This window comes from Lepidothrix coronata, unplaced genomic scaffold (genome assembly GCF_001604755.1).
Source record: "Lepidothrix coronata isolate B3197 unplaced genomic scaffold, Lepidothrix_coronata-1.0 Scaffold103, whole genome shotgun sequence".
Classification (NCBI taxonomy): Eukaryota; Metazoa; Chordata; class Aves; order Passeriformes; family Pipridae; genus Lepidothrix; species Lepidothrix coronata.
In genome coordinates, this window is record NW_016690283.1 from 2,936,020 (window position 1) to 2,954,308 (window position 18,289).

Sequence of the window (18,289 nt, forward strand, 5' to 3'; positions counted from 1 at the left end):
TTTTAGTGTGAGCTAAGCATTGCTAACCCCGTTTTAAGGCAGACTAACTGAGGCCTTCTGCAAATGGGAAGTGAGGCATAGCACTGTGAAATGATTTGCTAAAGGTTATCCAGCTGTGACTGAGAAAGTGCGCTCCGGTTCTGCCGCAAAAGATGCCACAAAAGTGTAAATGTTAATAGTAATAACTTTCTCTGTATGTGTTTCTGCTTTGCAAAATTATATCTCCACCAGGGGACTTGTTAATGTCAACGTCATTCAGTTTTCATGATCACCACTTGAAGTGATCAGTCAGCTGTGTGGATCTACAAATTGCTCCCTTGCAGCCAGCCTCTTAGTCTAATGCTCGGGTGACAGTCAGCTGTAAGGATCAGACTCGAAAAGATGCCTTTGATTTTCCTTTGATGTTTCTGAGCCAATGAAGAATTTCACACAGCCACTGGGTGGTAGGTGAAGATCCCTTCTGTTTGTGGGAAGCCAGTTATAACGCAGCTGACCCGCTTTGACCTTAACATGACTGGCAGGACATCTGGGATGTCCTTGCGAGGCAGAGCTGGCTCACTGGATGTACCTAACTAAGGGCACAGACCGATTTGTTTGTCTGGATGCAGCAAACATTCCAATACTGTGATTATAATGGAGGCTGCACAAATTGATCCTGGTTGGACAGGGCGTATTTATTTGCTTGCACTTCGGTATCATTGCCGACATGTGAGGATGAACAGAGTTCACCTTTAGGATTTAATGATAATGAGTGGGAACAACTTACAAGAAGAACAGGTGCTAGTTTCTGAGCCTCTCTACCGGTTCACTCTTTCTCCTCTTTCATTATTTGTTGTGGTGAATAAGGGTATTCACCTCTTAATTCAGATGTGAGACCAGCTAAAGCTTTAAAAAACCTTGACAAACAAGCATGGAGAAGGAGGCTATTTGCCATAATGCTTTCTGGAGTAAGGCACACGCTGGGAGAGAAGGAGAGAGGCACAAAGAACTAACCCCGGAGGGGAGGCCAGTGGGACGTGAGAGAAGAGCTGCAACTTTTTAACCTCTGTTAAAACGAATCGGGCGGAGATTGCTTTGCGATTGCCGGCAGTAGTTTGGCGGGTTGATGGAGGTGTTTGCCGCCATGCGCGGGCTCCCTGCGCGGGCTCCCTGTGCTCGGGAAGGAGGGATGAGCACCCCGCGGGCCGGACGGCCGGACTACAGCCCCCGTCATGCCGCGGCGCGGGCGGGCGGTGGCGGCGGAGCGCGCGTGCGCCGCCAGACGTGGCAGCAGCCGCAGCGGCGGCGGGTCCGGAGCGGTGCGGGCGGCGGCGGGATGGCACAGCCGGGGCGGCACAGCCGGGATGGCACAGCCGGGGCAGGGCGCGGGGACTGCGCGGCGCCGCGGGCGCCTCCCGCCGCTGCTGCTGCTGCTGCTCGGCCTGGCGGTGAGTGGCGCCGGGGGGCGGCGGGGGCGGCGCGGGGTGTCCCCCCGTTCCCCGGGCCGGGGCGGGGGCGCGGCGCGGCCGCCGGAGTTGGGCGAAAAGTTGGGAGCGGGACGGGCCCCCCCCGGGCCGGGCGCGGAGGCTGCGCCCGCCGCCCGCACCCACCGCCGCCGCGGGCGAGCTCGGCTGGACTCGGCACAGCTCGGCATGGCCGGGCTCCGGCAGCGCTCCGCCCGGGTGTCTCCGCAGCCCTCAGCCCGCGTGCTGCGCTCCGGCTTCCCCGTCTCCCTTTCCCTCCGTCTCCCAAAAAGCCGCCCGGAGGAAGCGCACCCCGGCGTGCGGCGGTGTCTCCCCGAGCGGCTGCGGGCGGGGGCCCCCCGGCTGCTCCGGCCCCGGGGGCTCCGGCCGGTGGGCGCTTCGCTCCCAAGTTTCGCGTGGAAGGCTTGTGCGGCGGCAGAGGGTTTCCAGAGGGTTTCCCAAGGGTTTCCCCGGCGGCGGCTGTGCCGCAGCGGAGCCGCCTCGCTCGGCTTTGTGCACCTGTGCGCCCCCCGCCCCCGGCACCCCCCACCCCTGCGCCCCTCGCATGTGGCGCTCTCCATCTCGGCGCATTCCGGAGGACCAGGGTATGTTCCATTGACATTACACTAAGTAGAGCACTGCTTACCTCAGGGAGGCTCCTCGACTTCCAGAAATATTTTAAAGTCTGATTTTTTTTTTTTTTTTAATCCACAGAATTTAGCATAAATAGCTCAAAAGATTGGCGAAGCCGTGCTTTAAAGCACTGCTTTATTCACATTATTGTCATGGACTACAGTTCATCCTTCTGCCTGGACAAATGGAGTTAATAATTAATGAAAAATTACGATAATTTTTTTTTACGCGCAAGTGATTTGAAATGTATTTGGAAATGCATGACCGAGGAGTGCTCATCTAATTCATACAAATCAAGTGTGGAATTGATAATTGCTCTATGCTTATACTGTACTAATATTAGAATTGCCATTGTGGGACAGAAAGTATCAGCCCTGTCTGATGTAGCCTTTTGCCCCTGTCAGGGGCACAGCTGTCGGCTCCTTCAGGAGGAGGGAAAAGAAATGCTGTGCATCCTGAACAATTTTTGTTTTGTTTTAAGCTTCATCTAGAAGCACAGACCTCTGCTATATGCACATTATTGATTTTAAGTGAAACTGAAGTCAGCTGAACTCTCCCTAAAATGTTGGAGAGGTCTTAATGTAGCTTTTTTCCCCCATGGCTCATCGTTAATATACACAGTACTTTTCTCAATGATACTTGTGGCAGTGCATTCCTCAGATTAAGTATATACTGTGGACCAAGCAGAGTTACAAGTAGACTGAATTTTCCCTTCATTCAAAATAACTAAACACATGGAGTTATTTCTGGTATTTCCTACTATAGCCACTGTGACTGTCAGACCTTATCTTACTGTAGCATTCATTTTATGTTAATGTAAATATTTTTCTGGAATTTCTTTTTGTAGATTAAAAGATTTTTTTTTTCCCCAGCTTTCTTCATACAAATCTGTTGTTCCTAACTATTCCAGTTGCCCTCTTTGGACCTGTCATGTTGCAGAGCTGGTATCTTTGAGATGAGCAGAGCGGGCCTGCCGTTGTCAGTGAAATTATACAAAGCCATTTTAATTTATCCACGTTATTCTCTCTTACCTTTCTTAATTTGCCACAGCATTTTATTTGCTCTGTGATGCTGCATGCTGAGCAGATGTCTTCATTGAGCTGTTGATTCAGCTAATTCTTTCCCCTTTGCTGTGTACAAGTAGTTTAAATTATTTCTTCCAATTTGCATTATCTTGCACTTGAAGGTGCGATTTTTCATCTTGAAATATGTAACTCGCTGTACTCCAGGATTGAAAAACTAGCCTACAGCTGTGACATTGCAAAACCTGCTTTTAAATTTTTCTTGAGTCAATGTTTAAAAAGTCATAGAGGCTGTTAAATGAGGACATTTTCAGTGTGTAAAGTTAAAGTGAAGGTAATGCCAGCTGCTTGGTAGGTCAGTGAGAACATTCCTTCCTTCCAACCGGTCCTTTTTCATGCACCCAAATGTGTCTTGTTTTTTGTTTGTTTGGGTTTTTTTCTGGAAGTGCTGAATACTTGCAGTGTACCTGAGACAGCAGCTAGAGTTGTGCAAGCATAGCACTCCTGAAAAATAGGGCTCATTTTTTGAAGCAAAATTGGAGGTAGCTTCGAAGAATTGAAATCCTTATCTCTGTAAGACTTCCTGCATATAGAAAAGGAAACCTACAAGGCTGGATGAAGAAAACATTTCAGTATCTTCTAATGGAAGATGTTTATTTGTTATCTTTAGCATCACTGTGGATATGTGACACACACATGAGGAAGAGGCTGCAGTGATCTCTGCCTGCTGTAACGTCTTATTTTTTGAATGAGTTGGAGAGTCACAAGGAAGTTGAAGGTTAACTTTACAGATACTTCCTTGTTTGGTATATCAAGTGGTTGACTGTATTTCATGCTCAAAGGACTGAATTTACTGTTGAAGGCATTGTGAAGGAGTTTTATGCCGCGATGGATTTGCATTTCCTCTGATATATCAGGTACTGTCCTTTCCCTAGCAGAAAGCAGCCACTCCTTCCATCAGGATCATGCATCTAGGGTACGTTTGCTTTGCAAACACCGGTGAATATTATCTCATGCCAGCGTGGCAAAGATCAGTTTGTCTTCCGAGTGTTGGCTTAATGACAGAGAAACTGAGTCAAGAGTCTGACCGACAGCCTTTGGGAAGCAGGCTTCTTGACCTGCTGCCAGTCAAACCCAGTGCCTCCAAACATGGGCTTGGAGGGAACATTTGAGGCTTCCAGCTCCTCAAGTACTTCCTCTCTCCTTGCCAGTAAGGTACAGGAATGCAGTGGTGAGCACTGACACTGACTTGTGAACCCAGGCCTGCAGGGAGGGCTGAAGCACGATTCACTCTGTGTTGCAGGTGGCTCTGCAGCGTGGCAGCAGTGGCTTTGCCTCCAGTGGGTTTGCAGGCAGGGCGTGAGCACTGCTTCTCCACTGCAGTGCTCAGGTGATGTTTCCCATGGTGGCTTTTGGGCTTGAATTCAGGAGTGTCTCTTCCCATCCAGTTACTGTTTGAACCACAGGAGCCTCTTTGGAAAGTGTTTTGTGGCAGTCAGAGGGAGGGTATTGCAGAGACAAATCCCTTACTTGCTGTCTTCTTGCCCCCTTCCTACTTTGTCTGTTCCTTCTTCAAAATACTAATTTGTAAAACGGTGACATGGGATATGCTCTGTCTCCTCAGATGCCCTTCCCAAATTAAACATTGGCTTTGTTACTCAACTCCATACCTTATGGAGTGATGTTTTCAATCCACTGACTTTGGTGCCAAAGTGCCTGTTTACTTCAGAGGCCCTGGGATATTGCCACAAGGGTGGTATGGTCATCAGAAATGGTCTTTCTGCCCAGCAGTGAGTTCATGGTGTCACAAGCAATTGGTGATGGAAGAGGTGCTTGTTCTATTGTTGACCATTTCTTTTGCTTTTTGGTGATGCAGTTCCTCTGTCTCAGTAAAACAGAGGTAGTGCGGCCTTTCTTCAAAGCTGTGGTTGGAGGTCTGAATGGAGAAGCTTGGTGATTCTGGTTCCAAATTACATTACACAACTAGCATTGCCTTAAATTTCTTCGTGCAGACAGGGTCACTTTGGAAGTAAGTTATTGTTTATCTTGATTCTACCACTTTTTCAAGCTTGTGAATGGCAAAAAGTTGTGATGACAGAGAAAGTGTTTAGTTTTGGCATTGTGCTAGCTGGTAGCATTGGTGGAGGGTGCTGTGACTTGTACACTGCAGAACACAGATAACAAAGGTAATCTCATTTGTGACTGCCTTGATGATGTCCTGTCTGTTGTCTGTGGGTGCAGAGTCATGCAGCCTGTTTGCTGGGTGACTGCAAATAGACTCTTTCTCTCCCCCTCCTCACTTTTGCAGGATATGGCACTCCATGACTGTGTGGTTGTGAGCTGCTCTAGGATGAGCTGTGTGCCAGTTTGTTCTGATGCTGCCTCCCTTTTGCCTCTTGCAGATCACTTCCTTTCTGTGTGAATCTCGCTCCAACTATTAAAATTAAGCTTCGTCTCCTAGCACCTGGCAGAAAAATGTGAGGATTAATTAGGTAACATTAGTGCAATGCTTTGAAGATAACAAGTGCCATATAAAATGCTAGGGATTTTCAGGTGTCATTTTTTGCCCTCTCTTCCTTATAAGTCCCATTAATAGTGTTTTTGTCTTCTTTTTATAGTACCTCCTACGTGCTTCTTGAGTAGGTGGTACTTCTTTAAACTTCTTGAAAACCTAATTTTTAGTGGGGGATTATGTAGCATATGCTTTGCTCATGCCCTTAACTTCTGCAGTCAAATGTGCTCATTCAGAAGTGATATCTGAAACATTATTTCATCAACAGCTTGTTTAATATATATATATTGCGCCAGTGCCTGACTTGAAGAGAGAGCTTCACATTCATAATAAGGAGAAAGTTCTTTGTCAGCATTAGTAATTGACCCTATTACAGTCAGTTGTTACTTAGTAAATAGTTGCACGGGTTTTCCTTCACAGAGCATTTGAAACCCAGTGATAAACCATACAATTAATTTGCTACACAGAGCTCTTAAGAACATCCTTTAGTATAGACTATTATGCCTGTATCTTAAAAGCCAGTGTTTAAGAACAATATGAACGGTAGGGTCTAGTCAAATCTTGACGTCTCCATGGTATTTTTCACTATCTTCTATATTTGGAAAGTGAACATAGCAGGCACCACGTTAAGTGGAACGCCTTATTTGTAGCAGTCTTCAGCCTAAGTTAAAGAGTACCAAGACACTGTTTCAGGATTTTAATTTGCCTTTCTTTGAAAACAAAAGAAAATATGGCACTTGGCTCTTGGAGATATGACCCCCCACAACAAAATGTCAGTAGTGCTTCAGGTTTTTTGTTCCTGGAATGGCTTGAGGTGAGAATTAACCGATCTGGGTTATGTACAGAATAGGACTGTTTCTTCCACAGAGCTTGTGGGAAATGAAAAAACTCAAGAAGTGTCCAGTGGGCATGTCTGCAAATGTAAATCTATTGGGCAAAACCATGGTTTTCAAATGCTGTCAGTCTTCCAGTGCAGGAGTTGTTGATCTTCCGGTGTGTCTGCTGGAGTGCTCCTCACCTGGCCATCCCATGCTGCTGTAGGCATGGAAGTTACTGCTCCCCACTGAGACCGTGTATGGCTTTTTGGATCTGTGACACACAGCGCTCTGCAACCTATGTGCTGGGGGTCCTCAGCGGGTTGCAGTTTGGGAACCCCTGCACAGGTGGCTGGGAGATGATGGTTTTGTGGTTTCAGTGGGATTGCAGAGGCTACTGCAGGGGCCACCTCAATTGTGACCCCTGAAGTCTGAGACCCAAATGCTACCCTTTCTCTTCCCCCCTCATTCAAATAATAATTTCTTACGAGGCTTCCTTGAGGTACCTTTGGGTAACAGAGATAACCCTCATCTGATTTGATTAAAACGTTTCTACAGCTATTTCAGATATTAATCATGAATGAAAAAAGGGGACTGTCCTACTTATCACTATCCATCTCGGAAAGCATTTGTTACAAATGGCTCAGTGATCAAAGCAGTACAACACTGAATGTAAATAGCAGCAGAGGGAGGGCTCCTGAGTGAAAAGCAAGCAATTATGGCACAAGGTCAAGAGTGGTTTGTATGATGAACAAGGAAGATAAAACATCTGCAGTCAAACTGTGATTGTTGTAAACAAGGGGGCTTTGGATTTGAACATCTTGTATTTTTAAGTGAGAACGAATTGGGGGGAAGGAAGCAACGGGTCAGTTTCTCGTTTGGCTTGCCTGGAGATGACTTAGACCCAGTATTTTCAGTATGTGAATGCTGTCTGCACCACGGGACCTGGCTGTGCCACCGGCTGATCTGCAGGTTTACAAACTTCCATCACCACAAACAGACATGTTCTTTCAAATCTGCCTTCTGAAGTTAAGTCTGCATTCCACCACAGGGCTCATTTTGGGAACTGAGTAGGAAAGAGGAGGTGAGATTCTGTCTTCTTGTTGGGATTTCTTTCCTGTTCCTTCCCCCCTCATTTTAATGTGGCAGATGAGACCCTTGTTTAGAATGTGAACTAGTCCCCTCTTAAAGAAGTTAAGAATGAAATTAAATTCAGTCATCTCCATTACTGTTTGGAATTTTGAGCCAGGTTTCCTCTTCAACTATAGTCCTATAAAATACCTTGTCAGACACAATCTGTTTCATGTGCACAGGGTTGCTCATTGATCGTATTTACGGTGGGTTGAATGCTGTTGTCCCAAAATGAGAATGACACCAGTGGGCGGCAAAGCTAAGACAGAAATCAAAGTCAATGTCTTGTTTAAAAGTGAGCTTTCAAAATTGTGGTCGAGTGTAAGACTATGTCCCTGCCAAGCAGCAGGTGTTCTGGAAACAGCGTTGTGTGCAAGTCAGCCCCAGCTATTCTTGATGAATAGCGTGCAAATTGTCTGCCTAATTATACATGTGTTAGTGTGCACATAAAAATTGTATGTTGACATATGGATTCGGGCACCTAAGCACTGTGTCAGCAGCATAAGCATTTGTATTTTTCATGCATAATTTGTGTCCAGGGAAATGTATATTTCATGTGCTTGAGCTGGAAGTAGGAGAAATAGGAAATAGTTTTTTCTGTCCGGTGTATAATGCTACGCTTCTGATAGTTCTTCCTTATTTAATTTTGATTTTTATTTTCTTTTTTTAAAAAAATGTGTGTTTTCATTGCCCTTGATGTAAAATAAATAAATAAGCAATTCTCCAGACATGCTGCTTATCCTTAGCAAAAGACCATGCTGTCATGAAGCCTTTGTGGGGACCAACTCATAAATTGAACTGGGTTCTGTGGGAACAGCAGTTAAGCATTTATCACATTTAATTTGAATAATAAATGTAAAATATGAAAATACATTCTTGTGGCTGTTTGAAAGATATTCCCTTTTTTCGTTCTAAAATGAGATTCAGAGAAGAGTAAAATTTGAAAAATAAACTCTTGCTTTCTCAGATCCTCAATGATTTTGAGAAAACACAGCCTGAGGGATGACCACATTTTTCAATAGTGTCAGTCCTGGAAGTATAATTAGCAAATAGTTATTTGCCTATAACTCTTTGCCTCTGGGTTTCTGAAAGCTCAGATGTTTCTTGGGTACCAGTTCTAAAGGATTAGGGTTGCGGGGTGTTTACTGCTCTTTAGCACTTGCATATGTTCAGCAACTCTGCAAGGAATTGTTAGAGAATAGTGAAAAAAAAAGAAAATTAAACCTTTTTGACTGATCAGACTTCTCCCACCTAGATTGCAAAATCATATATTAAAATACATACTTTGAAGAGCAGAGGCAGAGCTAGAACATGGGGGGTTTTGTACCTTCTACTTGAATAGCAGTGTCTCAGCAGTTTTGAATTGACTGTCTTGAGAGTTTGGATTCACTTATGTTTTACTTGAGAATCTTTCATGCATCTTAGACACTACAGTCACATGACTGATGTGTGACCAACACCATAAAAAATTCTGTGAAAATAAATTCAGATTGCGATCTCGAGCTGGGGGAAATCTGGAGACTGGAATTGCTATGAGATTTGCATTTCATAGTCTGCCACGTGTAGTTTGCCTTTTTTCTGAATGTCTTTACCAAAGTTTTCTGTATCCAAGGACACCAGGTGACAGTCATGTTTGTTCCAGCTTACCAAGCCAGCCATGGATGAGGACCTGTTTTGCTAGGCACTGTGCACACACAGCATGAAATAAAATAGACCTTCCTTTAGTTCTCTTGCAATTTCTCATTGGCATAACTGGCAAGGGTAGCACAGATGTTGTACATGATTGTGTTAATATGCCTTATACTTTAGCAGGTACTGAGGTGGGCAGCTTCTTGAAAAAAATATTTCGAGTGTTTCTTAACTTTTCAACAGTGGTTGTGAATAGATTTTAAAGCTTTAGGATCCTCAAGTGACAAGAGAGTTTAGCTTGTTTCTTATTTATAGACTTCCATATGTGTGAATGTAGCACTTCCTGACGTATATGAAAAGAGGCTTCCTGCCCAGGAGGGACTGTCACCTTTCTTGACCTTTTCTTTTTTAATATATACTCATCTCCTCTTGTGCCCTGGATTTAAACAAGAAGCAGTGTGCTCGATTGGGCAGTGCCTGGCTGGTGAGCTCTCCTGCAAAATGTCTGGAGTAAATCTACCTGAGTCATATCTTAAAATTAAATTCATATAGCACAGTACATGCCAATTAGCTTCACCTTTACTGCTGCTTTACCTGTGGGCTGTGCAGGAATATGAGCCTGGTTTTCTGCGGAGAAGAAGAGTATAACTGCTTCTATAGGATTCTTTTTTCCCATGCTCTTAGTTTCATGTTGTAGACCCAACTAGTGGCTGTAGCCCTTGTGAGGCTGTAGCTACTGGTACAGTCATGGCAGCTTTGACTGTGGAGCAGGGCAAAGCAACCCTGTGGCTGGGACTGGCGTCTGGTGGAAATGACCGCTTGGCATCACTTGCCTTCAACGGAGCTGGTTCTTCTGGAGGTTTAACAATAAACTGGCCTCTCGTTTATTCCTGGATAGGGTCTTGATTAATTTCAGCAGGAGAAAGCTTTAGAGTTCGGAACTACTTAATTCTTATCAGTTTGCAAACACCATGTAGTGCAAATGCAAACTGGGAGGTGGTGAACTTTCCCGCTCAGCCAATATCCTCCCAGTACTGCTGCGGCTGCCTTAGATGTGCAGGCAGGGCGTTTTTGTCCAGTTCTACCTTTGGCTTGGACCTTTTGGGTTTTATAACCAGGAAAGGCTGCCACATTAATCTTAATTAAAGGGAGATGATGATTTATTCGGCAGGGCTGACTGGCGTGCTCATATGCACAATGCCTTTCCCGGTGGGTTTTGGTCTAAACCATAGGAACAGAGAGAGCTGCTGTAGTAAAACTGTGGGAAATTGGGTAACATGTATTGATTTGATACCTGGAGAGGAATTGGGCAGAGTAGCAGTGGATATGTGCAATGTGACATGTGTCTCCCTCCAAGCGCCTACTGTTCCACCAGCGCAGCAGGTTTTCTGTTAGTGACAACACTGACAAGGCAGTAGTTACAGCTGTCATTGTTTCCAGAATACAATTTTTTGAGAAGTTTATAGCTCTGCCATTATAAGGAAAGGGGGAGGGAAAAAAAAAGAAGAAAGAAAGTCACTGAAATTGGCAGAACAGCCTTTCCATCTGGAAAATACCTGTACTTAGAACTGTAGGATGGTTTGGATTGGAAAAGGCCTTAAAGACCATCTAGTTCCAATGCCCCTCTTCTGACCTATCATTAAAAAATGGACAGATGCTTTAAATAAAGTTCATAATACCATTTGGTGTCATGTTGAAAGTGGCTTTTGTGGCTTTTTTTATTCCAATTATTTCTTTTTAGCAGAGTTCATAAACTAGAGTATCCTTAATTGAGTCCAGTTCCTTAAACTACAGGCAACCGGTAATTCCACCTTTCGCTGTGTTCAGCCTTAGTTCAGTTAAGTCAAGGCATAAATAAAAATCTAAGACACTTGAATAGTTACAAAAAATTGAGGCAAAGGGAGAAGTTTTTAAATAAAGATTAAATTTGCTATTATATAAATTATTTAGGATTAAATAGATCTGCCCATAAGTCAAAGTTAGATTAATTCCTCGTATGGCTGAAGTAGGAAGACTGAGCTCTGGACATCTGGAGTTAGAAGAATGTGAGTCTTTTGGTCAAAGTAAAGCATCGAGGATGTTTATGCTGAAAGTAGGGGCTGACTTGCAATTGTGTACTTTTCCTTCTCACAGTTAGACCATTTGGTCAGCAAGGCTCAGTGGTGGGAATCCTGCCTGTGGAGTGGGGTAACTTGTTCACTCCTAGATTTTATGTTACAGGTGTATTTTCTAGTAAATTTAAATAACCACATATGTCCTGGCTGTTTTGAGGATGACCTCCATTTCAGCTCAGCATCTTTACATTGCCATGTGTGTCCCAGGACTCCCCCCACCCTGCTCTCTTTTCCACATGTAAAAACTTCTGGCACTTATAAAGTCTGTTTCGTAGGTGCAGGTTTTGTTTCTGTGCCTCAGTGATTGTGGTGTTTGCAAATAGCTGTATTTGTAATGAAGTCTGTGCCTGGGGCTGCACTGTCCTGACTTTGATTGGCTTAGTCCCTTCTTTGAATGCTGCATATTGTAATGTATGGGATGCAAGGAAAACAGCCTCTTACTTCTTCACATCCACCCTGGACACATTTTCCAGCCCATCTGGAGTGAGGCACGATCAAAATGAGTTCTGTAATTAAGAAAACCTTGAACCTCTTGTGTGTGTTAGGCAAATGAGCTAAAGCTTTTAGGCAAGCAATTAAGTGTTAAGGTTTTACTGTAAGGTGAATGGAAACTAGATAATTTCTCCAGCTAAGCTTCCCATAATCATTCCATTAGCATGACTTCAGTACAGTGTGGAATGGAGGCAGCATAGCCTGATGGATAAGATTATTATTATTATTGTTATTATTGAATGTTATTGCAGTACAAATGAGCAGTAGAAGCCCCAGCTGACGTTATGGTCATAATTTGATAGGAGTTTTATTTTATGACAGACAAACTTTGCTCTGGAAGAGTTGTGATTTAAATAGACCAAAAGATGCAGTAAAAAATAATTTCTTTGCATAGATACAGAACTGAGATGCAGAGAGATTAAATGCCGTGTCTTCCATGTGGCCAGCGGAAGCCAAAGTTGATCTTGTGGCAAAGACACTGCTCTGTGTGTGTGATACAAGATGGACACCGGGAAACATAAGCCCCATTCCAGTTTGGGAGGGTGTGTGGGAGAGGGTTGTGCTTAGTTCTGTAATGTGGATGCTGGATTACTTGCATATTCTGTTCTCATTTCCTTTGTCTGCTCTGTGTCAGTGTGGGTTATTTTAGCTTCTTGGCTCTCACTGTCTTTAGTGGGATATCAAAGTACTCCATTGAGTTTGCAGTTTATTTTGAGATCTAGGGACAACAGTGCTCTTGAAGTGGCAATTTGCTACTTCTCTTGTTAGAGTATATTAAATTTATATAAGAATTTTTATCTGATTATCTGACTAGGGAACAAACTTCTAAAGGGGATGGCATCAACTAAAACTGTATTTCTTGATGTTGTGTTTATCTCTCCACTTAAGGATGTGTGTTTGGAATGGTATTGGTCTAGTTTCAATAAATCATGTGCATGGCTCTTTTTTTTTTTTTTGCTTTTGCTGATCAAATCAATATGATAGTTTATTTAAGGCAGCATACCTCAAGATTATAGAAAAATGTTGAGGCAATTTGCAAAAGCAGTTTGTCTTTGTATTTTGTTTCTTTGCATGGGAGCTGTTACTGATGTTTCTGGCTTTGTGTTTCTGTAGGCATTCTTGCCAGCATTCGTGTACTCCTTGAAGGTGTCTCCACTCATTGAAAAAATAAGTGATCACAAGGATTTTAAGAAGCTTCTCAGGACACGGAATAACATACTAGTGCTGTATTCCAAATCTGGTAAGTCCTCTTCCTTTTTTGTTTTTTTTTTTTTTTTGATGTCACAGCTTGTTGTGACACAAGCAAGGTGTGCACCAAGGGGCTTCTACGTGACTACAAGGGCTTCTTCAGGAATAGTGTCCTTTGTTTTAACTCAGAGGCTCCTGGTGTTTCAAGACTGGAGTCACCTTGATTCGGCCCTCTAATTGCTCTGTCACATTGGCAAAAATGTCCTTTATTCTGGCTTTGTCTCCAGAAATGGCTCCCTGTAATAAGAGCTTTCTAGTGTGTTTATCACAGTAGTTTGCAAGTTTTGATTTCCTGGTGACACTGAAAGGCTTAATGAATAGTTACAGTACTGAAATCAATCCATCTTTGCTTCTGACAGCTTTGAGTGTCCCATGGTTGTCTTCCAGCTTTAATTAACAAAATATAAAAATAAAAAATGAACTGTTGTGTAAGAGGGAGAAATGACTCATCTCCATGTTATGCCACCTGTCCCCTTGAATCTTTTGGTTGTCTTTTCTTTCCTTCAGGCTTTCCTTTCTGGCTGTTTACTTACTTGTTTGCTCTTCCTTTTGCTCTGCTCTGGCTGTACTGTTGCCTTGTTTGTTTTGGTGTGTTGTTTTGTGTGACACCATGTAAAATAAATAAACTATCTTTAAACTTCATACAGAAGTGCAGAATGGTATTGTGAATGTGGAAGTCATTGGAGAGCAAGAAGTAAAATGTGTCACTATGATTATTTTCTTTATTGTTTTTGTTGTTGCTTCCTTTTCCTTCCTGTAGGCAAGCTGTAGAAGATAATGCTTTGTTTGGGTATTGTGTCCTCCTTTTCTGACCTGTTACAAAGGTCTTATCTAAATTAAACACAATGATGGTAGAGTTGCTCTGGGTTTATAGTGTATCAAATGGGAGCAGTATATGGTGACTAATATCCTCTTGTCCCCATTGCCCCAGTATCAGAGAATTTTGCAGACAAAGAGGTGCAGGAGCTGCAATAATTAACTTTGTTTCCTAAAGATTATTCTGAAACAGTTAAAATTATATGTGTGACTTATTATTTTGTTAAAAAAATTGTGTTTTGCTATAGTGGGGAACTTTGAGCGCTTGAACTTGGCCAAATGGTTTTGTAGTAACAGGTTCAAAGTAAAAACCATAAAAGAGTTTCTAATACCTTTTGATTTTGAAAGGAACACTTTAGATAAAAAGACATCTGTATTATTCAGCTTCTTAAAGTGAAAATTTTCTTTTTACGCTTAATATTTTAAGTGGTGGTTGCTTTCATTTTTAGTAGCACAACCAGAACACTTCAGCTGTGACACTCATCTAATAAATGTTGCCCTATGGGCATTGTTCAAAAGCCATGTTATAGAGATTTCTTTTTTTTCTGTTTTTGTTATTTAATTGGTTGGTTTTAGCAATCTAAAGCATTGCATGCAGAGCTGACTGTGGGATTAATGTTCCTTCCTAGAACAGTGATCCTTGTACAATTAGAATTCTGTCACCCAGAAAGAGAGGAGAGGAAAAAAAGAGAGAGGAATTTGGAGGTGCAATTCTAATCCCAGATATGCATCCCCCAGCTGTAATGAGATGTTGGCCAGCATCTGATCATGCTGCTGAAACAGAGTCTTTGCTTCCCAGCTGAGCAGAACTAGGTGACACTTTTTATCTCATTCAGAGAACTCAGTGGTTAGGAGGTGTCCTCATCTGTAGATGTTTAGTTCACCTTACCAGCCAGGTGTCCTACCAGGGCTGCTCAGCTACTGAGTTTTCTGGGACAAATGGGTCCCTGAATGCTTTTATTTTTAAAAGTGTGTTTGAGGGGGTATCCCTCAAATATCCCAATGTCTCTGCTTGTCTGCTCTGGTATCTACAGGCCATCACTTTCTCAAATGCTGGAGGCAAGATATTGGTCTATAGGATCATTCGGCCTGACCCAATGTAGACATTCTTACATTCAGATTGTTGAAATAGTTAGGGAGATCTGAGACTCTGGGTTTCTATTTTTTGTTTATCAAGGAAGGAAACAGTTCCTATTAGATTTTTGGGGGGACTGATACTTCTTTCTACCACTATATTTTTCTTTCTTCTGTATATTTTTAATACCATTTATAAGACTTCTTTGGAATGGAAGTGTTTTGCAAAATCTACAAATGTGGCATGGCATTATAAAAATCTCTGTTGGGTATCTATAATACAGTCAGTTCTTGGAAGTACCTTTTCAGGGTGCTCCTCAGGACTGTTGGTTTGGCTGTCTCCAATGGTTATTTGAGTATAAAGTGTGTTATTTTCTGTGTATGACAGGGGTAGAATTAGGGAGAGTTAGACTGAATGCCTTGCCCTTACAGGTGATGAAAGTCCTAAATGAAATTGCTCTAATTAGCAGGCAGTGGCACAAACTGGTTCATGCCCAGCCACAGGGAAAAGGCAATGTTGGAATAGAAACTGGTTTGCAGGAGAAGACACAGTATAGCTCTATAAATGTAGCTCAGGGAGCATGCCTGGAGGTATGAATTTCTGTGTTGTTTTAAGGGGAGAGAGGAAAGGAGCCATGCAGCTTCAGCTGCAGCCAGCTTTCCTTCTAGTTTACAGAAGATTTTACTGATCCCTGTCATACTGGTTTCTTCAAATTAGATAAAATCTTCTTCTGGTGCTTCAGAACAAAGAAGCACACCATTGTGTTCTACTATGTGGAGTAGTAATGCTGTTGTTCATTTATTTTTATTATTTTATTTTTGTCTTCCAGCTGCTGCTGCGGAAAGCTCACTCAGGTTATTGTCCAGCGTGGCCCAGGAGGTGAAAGGACGAGGTACTATAGGCTGGATAGACTGTGGGTATGTGTCACATTAGTTTTCTTCTTTTTTTCCCCTCTGTCCTTTTGGCTTTTATTGCTGACTTAATGTTTTTGATGTCTCTGAAACTTTTTCCCTTTAACTTAACCCACATCATTCTATGCAGTTTCTTCTGTAGGGAGCCTATATCCTGTAGGGATATAGGAGCCTATATTCTTCTGTAGGGAGCCTCTCTTCCTTTGGACTGGTGGTGGGGAATAATTCTTTTCCTTATGGCTGTTGTCACTTCTCTGACAGGATGTTTTTCACCCTGAAGCTGGAGACCCCAGCTAGCATTGCCTTTCATAGGGGACACTGTGGAAACACTGACTGCCCTGGCTTTTCCACAAGCAAAGGCAGGAGGAATCCCACATGTTGTGCCTCAGCTGGAGAGCGATGCAGTTCTGCTCCAATAGCAAATGTTGCATGAGCAGTAAGGCTGTTTGCTTGGTTTTGAAGCATCCACTCCTTTGTGTTTCACAACAAGATGTGCTTTCTTTTAAAGACTTTCCTCTGTGCTTTCATAAGTTCCTGGCAGTTTTTAATGTGAAGGCAGGGAAACTTGTTTTTGTAAGTGGTTGTGTCTGTGTGGAGGAATGAACAGGTGTGTGCTTTCTGGCTTGCAGATGTGAAAGCCTCCACTGTGGTTCAGCCCAATAACACGTTGCTTTTGGTTTTAGCTTGTGTATCATAGTGCCTCTGCAGCTTTGAGAGATTTGCCTGCAGGTGGCAAGTTCCCCTGCCTGCACTGCAGAGGAACAGCTTGCTGCCTACCTGTGTGTTTGGGTGGATTGCCATGATATGAACAGATTGTACACTGTACACAAATGTAAAGTCAGCTGTGTACATCATGTGGCTCCCTTAAAATTGTGCTTTGAAACTAACCCTCATCCGTCAAGCAGTGACCCAGAATAAGTCATTGGTAAATCAAAGTTAACGTGTTTTTGTGCTTGGCTAACCTGTGTTGCTCTCCCCCTGCCACCAGGCAGGTATCTCTCCTGTGGAGTCCTCCGCTTCAGCCTTCTGTTTGCGTTCTGCTGGGCTCATCCAAGTGCACACACACTTTCATCTCTGTCCAACTGATGGGCAAAATGTTCCAAGTTATCCTCTGGCAGAAAGCAGGACTGTTCCTTGGAGGTCAGTGAAGCCTGTACCACTTCCCACCTGCTGAAAAGCCAGCAGGTAAATTGTATTGATCCTGATGAGGTGAAGGTTGTGTGGAGATCTGGCATACCTCTGAAATCCATGAAAGCCAATCTCCTTTTCTGACAAAAGCAGTGATTAATAATTTTTGGTTGTCAATAGTGAGGGCTAACAAATAGGATACTGAGCCAGCCTCTTGACTTCAGTTTCTAATCAGCCCCATTTCTGACTATGGAGTGGTCACCACCTTTTTGTGTCTTTGGTTTTAGGCTACTCTCTGTTGGTGGAGTTACTGTTCGCCGTGTGTGTGTACCTGACGTGTATACAAGTGCTGGAATGATGAGGCTGTTCATCTGGCCCTTCAAAATGCTGCTCTAATATAACTAAGCAGTAACCATCTCCAGAATTTATTTTAGTTCTGAGTTGGAGAAGGAAAGGTTCTGTGTTTAGGACTTCAGTTTGAAATCCGTGGAAGTTTTGGCACTTAGTTCCATGGGCCAGTCTCCACTCCTGAGTTTGTTGGTGATGGTGATGGGGAGAGAAATGTATTGTTTGGTTTTGCTGTAAAATGAACTTCAATTCATCAAACCCTAATATGCTCTAAATTTCCAAATGTTGACACCTAGACCAAACTTTTGTTATGGAAGTTACTTGCAAGAAATATATTTTCAAGTCTCCTCAGGTAGTGCTTTAATACATTTCATAGGAAGCTTGGTATCTGCAGTGCCTTTCCTCTGACCACAGTGGGGAAATATTTAAGTTAAGCTTCCTGTATCTAATGGAAGGTGAGTTAATCCCACTCCTGCCAGAGTGGCTCAAGCTATTCTCCATCTAGGAAGTTTATTTGCAAGCCTTCATGCCGAAACAAGCAGCCTGGTGAGTGTCATGTCCTAAGAGGATGGGAGACTAGAGAATAGATTAGTAGGTTCCCAAAATTGGCTTTGATGCTGGTACAATCAGATTGCTACTTGCTGAGTGGCAGGCAATGTTTAGTATGCTGTAACATGGCAGTAGGTGTAGTTTCTCTGTTGGAGGGTGAAGCAGTGCTTTCTTTCGGATCACTTGTTTGGGAAGAACCTGGAAAAAATAGCTGGGCGTTTTTCAGAGATGTCCTTCTATTCTTTTTATCATTCCTGCAGAGGGATGTTATAACAGAGTTTGTGAACTTGCCTCGTGGTGCAAGGTGAGCTGGAAGACTGGCTTGCTGTGGTGAAGGAGGTCTTAGCGGATGCAAAGAAACCCCTCAAACAAATAGTTTGAGCCTGAACCAAGTTTTATGGTCGATTTGCTTGCTGAGCTTTTG

At 43.2% G+C, this 18,289-nt stretch overlaps 1 protein-coding gene across 2 annotated transcripts in view; it reads left to right on the top strand.

Moving 5' to 3' along the window:
* Positions 1-732: 732 nt before the first annotated feature.
* The window catches only part of PDIA5 (protein disulfide isomerase family A member 5), a 101,435-nt gene continuing 83,878 nt past the window's right edge, over positions 733-18,289 (top strand). Inside the window, exons 1-3 of one of the 2 annotated variants that reach the window (XM_017823555.1) lie at positions 733-777; positions 12,904-13,030; positions 15,759-15,846. In XM_017823555.1, coding sequence (XP_017679044.1) covers positions 742-777; positions 12,904-13,030; positions 15,759-15,846 — 251 coding nt within the window. In that variant the 5' untranslated portion in view covers positions 733-741. Of the gene's footprint in view, positions 778-920; positions 948-12,903; positions 13,031-15,758; positions 15,847-18,289 lie in introns of those variants that run through there. The other variant, XM_017823556.1, reaches the window with a different exon arrangement.